The sequence below is a fragment of the Nansenia antarctica genome (genome assembly GCF_963989245.1).
Source record: "Nansenia antarctica genome assembly, chromosome: 1".
NCBI classification, from domain to species: domain Eukaryota; kingdom Metazoa; phylum Chordata; class Actinopteri; order Argentiniformes; family Microstomatidae; genus Nansenia; species Nansenia antarctica.
Genome location: NC_137674.1, coordinates 70386996 through 70394495, shown reverse-complemented (window position 1 = coordinate 70394495; position 7500 = coordinate 70386996). Strand labels below are relative to the sequence as shown.

The 7500-nt window shown below is 46.1% G+C and overlaps 2 protein-coding genes across 2 annotated transcripts in view; both read left to right on the top strand.

The window, feature by feature from the left end:
* pex7 (peroxisomal biogenesis factor 7) overlaps nucleotides 1-354 on the top strand; it is a gene marked incomplete at its 5' end in the record, with an annotated part of 59541 nt that extends 59187 nt beyond the window's left edge. The window contains one exon of the mRNA XM_080540759.1: nucleotides 1-354. This exon is cut by the window's left edge and continues 810 nt beyond it.
* A 2494-nt stretch (nucleotides 355-2848) lies between these two features.
* slc35d3 (solute carrier family 35 member D3) lies at nucleotides 2849-4983 on the top strand (the record flags this gene model as incomplete). Its single annotated transcript, XM_080525681.1, has 2 exons — nucleotides 2849-3284; nucleotides 4079-4983. The coding sequence occupies 2 exons, from the start codon at nucleotides 2849-2851 to the stop codon at nucleotides 4981-4983; spliced, it is 1341 nt and encodes a 446-aa protein (XP_080381807.1).
* Nucleotides 4984-7500: the final 2517 nt, after the last annotated feature.

Here is a 7500-nt window from a genome sequence, read left to right as displayed (position 1 = left end):
TTTCTCTACTTGAAGCTTGACATTGGCTAGACAACAGACACATTTAAATGATTACAAAGACCTGATTGCTCTCTTTTCTCCTGACCTGCACCTAGATGGACTAAGCCATCTAGAGCCGTTTTGGACCTTTGTGTTTCCCCAGACCCAGTACTCTAGGACCAGACTAAACCAGTTTGTGGCCTTTGTGTTCCTTTTTCACCTTTGTGTCTCTAGGAGAAAGTGGGGGTCGATTCCCCCTTAAACTTCATCCCCCATCATCTTCCTCAATGTACAAATCCACACCCATTGTAAATGATTGGTCTAGACCTCACCCGAGGGCGGACTTCTTACCTGAGGGTACCTGAGGGCATAAATACTGAGATGTAATGAATGATCTGGACTTTGAGAGGAACTTTGAATCTTCAGATGCGTCTGACGAAACTGTAAACTTCCTCTTTCTATAGAGGAAAATATTAAATATCTTTTTCTTATACATCTTGAAACGAAACAGGCTGCCTTTATTGATAATTTGCTCTAACAACACTCACACCTACACACACACACACACACACACACACACACACACACACACACACTACTCAGCCACAAAGAGCCAGCAGAGAGCTGAATCAATGGGCCTTCTCGTCTGGACAATGTGTGGTCGGATGGCCGTTGAATTCAACGACAAATATGTGGTTGAAATTATGCTGATTTGATCATTCACAGCCTCTGTACTAACTCTAACTCAAGACAACGTCGTCTCCAACGCAGGGATTTTAATTAGTTGTTTGATTCCATTCAAAAAGGCACCATCCTAAATCTATATTTTTGTTTATTTATTTTAATGCCCCCGAACCCCCCCCCCCCACACACACACACACACACACAAATTGGATGCTGTAATTGTATTCCTTTTGTCTGTCTCTATCCCCCCCACCCCACTACACCCCACTGTTCTCAAAAGTAAACTACACCCTTGTTTACATACCTTAGGAAAAGCGATGTTGTTGCCCACCCAAAGATGACCTCCACCTCAGTGGCAAATATTAGCAATAAGAATTAGCAAGAATTGCCACCAGAAAAAGTGTTTCCAAGGACAGAAACGACCCCTCCCGAACGTAGTAATTTGTAGACTTGGTTGAGCTTGGACTTGAACTCTGTTGACGGCTGACCCAATCGGACGGTCTTTGTCATTGTGATGTGCGTCCTACATATATGATGTTATTATTATGACTAATAAATGGCATTAACTCTGATCTGACTGACACTCTCTGGGCTGTAGGGCGAGAGTGGGGAGATCCCTCATTCAGCCCTCAGTTTAGAGAGGGGGGGGGGGCGGGGGGAGAGAGAGAGCGGTGGGAGCGGGGGGGTTCAGTCCGCAACCAAATGTACTCTGGGGAAGACTGTTCCTGTGAGTAATTTTCATAATAAAACGGACTGACTGCAGCGGCCTCTGTGTGAAGGTCTTTATGAAGGAGAGTCACCAGAGAGAGCTGAAACAGGACTGAAGAATGAATCGCCTTTTTTGTCAAGAGAATTCATGATTTATGTCTTCTGTTTTGTTACAGTTTATTCGTTAATGCTTCTGTTATACGTTCGTCTTCATCAGGAATTAGTCTACAATTCTAAACAATCTACAATTATCGCCTTTTTTGTGAAGAGAATGATTGAATTGTGTATTAAATGTTAGTGTATAGTTTGTTCCTTAATGCTGCTGTTAAGTTTGTCTTAATCATTAATTGTTAAGATAGATTGTTTAGCGCACTTAAATGCCAAGCACGTTGGATGCGTTAATAGCATCCTTATCGGTGAAATGGCCAAACGAACGGATAATATTTGATAAGCAGACTCCGCTTTCCACTTGGCTGGCTGAAAAAACTTAATTTGTGATGAAACGTTTCAATTAAACTGTTGAAAATTATATTTTCCATGGCTATTGTATTTTAATCATCCATAATTCCCTCGCTGAGCTTCGCCGTGGTGGTCGGAGAGGAGTTCATTCTCCCAGATAGATAACCGGAGCCAGTAATGTGCGGGTGAGATAACACACTATGTGTGTGTGTGTGTGTGTGTGTGTGTGTGTGTGTGTGTGTGTGTGTGTGTGTGTGTGTGTGTGTGTGTGTGTGTGTGTGTGTGTGTGTGTGAGTGCGAGTGCGAGTGTGTGTGTGGATTTCCCCTCCGGAGCTTTACGTTGGTTGGAAAAAAAATAATGAACCGGTATACCTATACGCACGAGAACGGAGCGGACTCATAGGCGCGCACAAAGCGTTTCGATTGGTCCAGCCGAGGCACTGCAATATGTAAAGAGAACAGTCAAAGAAAGTCCATTAAAAGTGGCCGATTCCTAAGTATGTTCTGAGTGCGTAAAAGCCAGCCGATGTTGCGGCAAATGTCATATTCCGGTAATGTGGGAAACTTGAGCGCCTCTCTCTCTCCCTCTCTCGCTTTCTGTCTCTCTCACCCTCTCTCTCCCTCTCTCTTTGTCTCTCTCTCTGGGGAAGCCAACAGTATGTGAACCTAGATAAACAAAACTCGAACCTTCTGAACTGAGGAGGTCATTTAATTGATGAGAAACGCATAATCAAACGTGCGCATCAGCAGCATAAGTATCCAATCTTTTTCTTCGGCTGGTTTTGGAACCTGCCTCGATTCGCTTTCACCGGACCTATACGTTTATTCAAACGTCCCGTGCTAACCGTTTTCCCCGGTTAATAACTTTGACATTTGCAGCTGTGGGGCTCGAGGACAAGAACGGCTGTATACCCCGTTCTATTCCACCGGACCGAGCGCGCGGATTCACCGTCATCCGTATATCCTCCGCTTTTTTCTTGCCTGGCGCGCGTAAAGGGGAGATTTCAAAGGCGAAACCATGGAACTTTGTAAAGGCCGTTTACTGGGCATCTCGGTGGCTGTGGCGCACGGGGTCTTCTCCGGCTCCTTGAACATTTTGTTAAAATTTCTCATCACGACTTACAGCTTCAACTACCTCACTCTCATCCAGTTTATGACCAGCAGCGTGGCGGCCATCACACTGGAGACCCTCCGGAGACTGGGTAAAGTGGACATACCTCCCTTCAGCCTGCAGCTGGCCAAAGTATTCGGGACTGTGTGTGTCTTGTCCACCTTACAGGGGACTCTCACGATGTGGTCCCTGCGGGGCCTGAGTCTACCGATGTACGTGGTGTTTAAACGGTGTCTACCGTTGGCCACTCTCGGGATAGGCGTGTGCGTGCTGAGGAACGGGATACCGTCTGTGGGGGTGATCACCGCGGTGTGCATCACGACCGGAGGAGCTGCTCTGGCAGGTAGGCACTTTTTAAACTGTAGTGAAGAAGACACACTTTAACATTGTTTAATTATATTGTAATTAGAGGCTATTATTACGCATGTACTTTTGAGGTGTATGGGCAAGCAAGCAACATTGCCATATAGAGCTTATTGGAAATACACGAATTCTGTTTCTGAAAATGTTTATTAGGTTTCTACGTAGATTTTTTTCTATGTTGGCACATCCCAGTTGTAACGTATCTTGATGCAACAGCGCGAGGTGTTGCTGCTGCTGCGGTGAAAAGTTTAGCGTTAAGTCCTCTCCCCTCGCAGTCCACACTTCTATTATCTTCTATTCTATTTTATTTTATACTATTTTGTATTTGTTGGAGAAATGTATGTCTACTTGACCTGTAGTGTATGTGCTATTCAGAAGCACATTTGATTTGATAAGTTCTGGAGGAAAATTCTTGTTTCAACTGTTTGAACTCCTCAGGCTGAAACTGTTTTTTATCGTGTTGTGTTTCATTTCTCCCAGTGTTTTTATTTGGTTTATTTTGGTGTATGAAATGTGTAATAAACTCTCTCTCTTCTTCTCTCTCTCTCTCCTCACTCTCTCTCTACCTGCCTCTCCATCCCCCCTCTCTCTCTCTACCTCCCCCACTCCCTCTTTCCCTATCCCTACCCCCCTCTCCCCCCTCCCTCTTTCCCTATCCCTACCCCCCTCCCCTCTTCCTCCCCCCCTCTCCCTCCTCTCCCCCCCTCCCTCCTCTTCCCCCTCTCTCCCTTCCCCCCCTCCTCTTCGCCCTCTCTCCCCCCCCTCTCCCACCAGGGGCGGGCGACCTGACCGGCGAGCCGTTCAGCTACGTGACGGGCGCCCTGGCTGTGGTCATCCACGCCACCTACCTGGTGGTCATCCAGAAGGCCAGCACGGACAGCGAGTACGGCCCGCTCACCGCCCAGTACGCCATCGCCATCATGGCCACACCCGTCCTCCTCGTCTGCTCGCTGGTCAGCCTGGACGCCGTCAACATGTGGTCATACGCCGGCTGGAGCAACCCGTTCATCAGCGGCATCTTCTCCACCGTCGTCGTCATCGGCTGCGCCATGAATTTCACCACACTCCATTGCACCTACATCAACTCCGCCGTCACCACTAGCTTCGTGGGCGTGGTCAAGTCCATCGCCACCATCACGGTGGGCATGGTGGCGTTCGCCGACGTGGAGCCCACCAACCTGTTCATCGCGGGCGTGGCGGTCAACACAGTCGGCTCGGTCACCTACTGCGTGGTCAAGTTCTACGAGACCAAGCGGAAGAGCCACTACCTGGACCTGGAGGAGGCCGGCAAGGACCAGAGCGTCGCTGGGCAGCCGTACCAGGAGAAGACGCCCCCTGGTGGAGGTGGAGCAGGGGAGCAGGACGCTCTGCCCAACGGAGGGGTGGTGGTGGAGGACACCTTCACGGAGCAGGGGAAGGGTGACCAGGACCAGGACCACCAGGCCACCACCTCTCCCGTCTACGTCCCCCCTCCTCCGTCTCAGGAGATCATGGACCCCGTGGAGCTCCAGAGAGAGGTCTTCCATGAGCAGCAGAACCAGACCTCGGCCTCCCCAGGGACCGGGGCCCCCGGCCAGGCCGCCACGGACAGTTACCTGGGGGTGTGGAGGTCGGTCCGGAACCTCCAGTTCATGAAGAAAGACACTCTGATTGACAATATGGAGGTGCAGAGCCCTTGATAGGGGGTGGGGGGGACGGGACTGTCTGGGTAGATGCTAAGTGGGATGCTTGGAAAGGCCAGATTCTTAGATCACCCCCCTTGAGATTTACGTGTGGTGGGGGGTTGATTTTGAGATTTAAAACGGTTAAGGTTAGGGTTATGGTTAGCGTTATGATTAGGTTTATGTTTAGGGGAAGGGTTAGGATTAACCTTAGGTAAGGTTCAGATTAGGGTTTAGGGTTGGGGTTAAGGTTGGCTTAGGGAATGTTTTGAGATCAATGGTAATGGTTTTATTTCTCTCAAACATGCTCTCTCGAGGAATCAACAGGAGTGTTTTTAAGAAGACAGATTGTTTATATGAATAGGAGTTAATACACTGACTATTTATGGAAAACATTTAGAGATTCGGTTTAAATGTTTTATGGTGATTTATCAGTCATATTGATGAAAAGATGAATAATTGATTGATGTTGAGTGGTTATGGGTGTATGGCAAACAGTTTGAATTAGGGGTGGTCCCATTTTGAATGAAGGTTCAAAGGCCTTCATAAATCCTACACAAGGCCTACATGGATGCTTCACTAACCAGGAAGCTAATTCCACCCTTTATATAGCATGGCATTTTGTTTGATGAATGAAGCATCTGTAGGCTTTATGAAGGGTCCTGGGTGTAGGTTTCATTACAGAGTTTACTCCCCTCACACACACACACACACACACACACACACACACACACACACACACACACACACACACTCATACGTACAGTGCCCTGCAAAAGAAAAAAGAAAAATTGATTGGATTTGTAATCAAACAATTACTGTGTGATTACCATATATAGTATATTCTCAGTGTTTATTTGATGGTGTTGGTATTGGTTTCACCCTATTTCAGGGCAAACTTTCAGAGTATAGAACCAAAAGATGACAAAATGCTTCACTGTCCCATTACTTCCGCAGGGCACTGTACCATGTGGAGTTCATGAGTTCATGTTTCCTCCCCTGGTGATGGGGCTAAAGTATTTTGCAAGAAAACTTGAAGCAATGTAAAATTGCACGAAATGCACTTACAGAAGGACTCTCACCTACCCCACCCCCACCTACGTCCATTCCATGTTAATGGTTAAAGGTTAAGGGTCAAGGGTTAAGGGTTAACAAAGACTTGTTGAAAATAAAATAAATCATATCCTATCCTCTCTGGCGTGTTGGGTAAGATATGGTGAAAGTACACAGTGACATTGTATAGAATACACATAATGTATATTCTATTTATATGGAATATACCAGTTTTGTATTAATTTGCATTATTGGATTTATTTTGTTTGCACGTGAAGTAAAATGCCTGTTCAGATTGTGTATGGTTCATAAAATTGTTATATTTGGCAAGTGACAAGCAATTACCACCCACCTCCATTTGCATGTACAATGCAAAGTCAATTCAAACATTTCTTTTTATAAAAACAAACAAAACTAAAAACTCCTGCACTGTGACAACAGCCTCTTCTTTAAAAAGCGTTGGTTACCGTGACGCCCCGGGGAAGTGTTTCTGCTATATTGTCCCTCTATTGAGCGATCTCTTGAATTACCAGCAGCTAGCTGGATACGGTTCACTTAACGTGGACTCAATGAGGCCCTGGTGAGACCCGCCCGGGGCCAAAGACGTGGGAGGTAATTGTGTTTGTGGAGATCGTTACCAGCAGAGTTCATCTGTATCCCTGATGTCAACGTTAGATTGGATACGACTAGAGAAAGAAAGAGAATGAGGCTGTGTGTCTCTGGACCAAGAGGTTCTCTCTCTCTGATCGTTATCAGACCAGAACTCACTAGAGAAACGGCACTGACTTCACTGCTGTTGCAGAAACATCTGGTGTAGAGAACAAATGTACGATTTAGAACATCATCAAGGCGTTTATTGAAGTAAATGTGTTTCTGGCAAGTCCTTTATCAACAGACACACAGCTCTGGCTGTGTTCCATGGTCTACACTAGCGTGTCTAGCCTGTATGAATAGTCTGGAGGTAGAAATCGGAGGACAGGCTCATTGTAATGCATGGAAAGGTTACCATCTACTGTCCCGAACCTTGGGCTCAAAAGTCATGAACCAATTACTTTATCTGTTTAGGATTCATACTGTCTCTCCTATGCCAACTACTTTAAGGTAAAACAATAACACATCCTTTACTTTAGGATTTGGCATAAGAATCCAAATCTCAAAATAGTGTGTACTATTAAGGCTGCTGCTTTACACCTCCTTGTATTCCTGTTGCTTTAGAAATAGACAACAACCAAATGTGTCTACTGTAGTGCTAGGTGACTGGTTACTTTAGGCTGCTATGAATACAGAACCCAGTTGATCCAGTTACTCTTCTTGAATTGTTTCGGATTCAAATCCTGTTATTACAATCATCTTCTGGCATTTCTGTCAATGGTACCCCCTTTCCACCACCGCAAACCTAGTTCTAGTTCTAGGTTGGTGCTAGTGAATCTAGTTCTGGGCTGGTGCTAGTTCTGGTGCTAGCAGGGATTAAAGCCAAAAAAT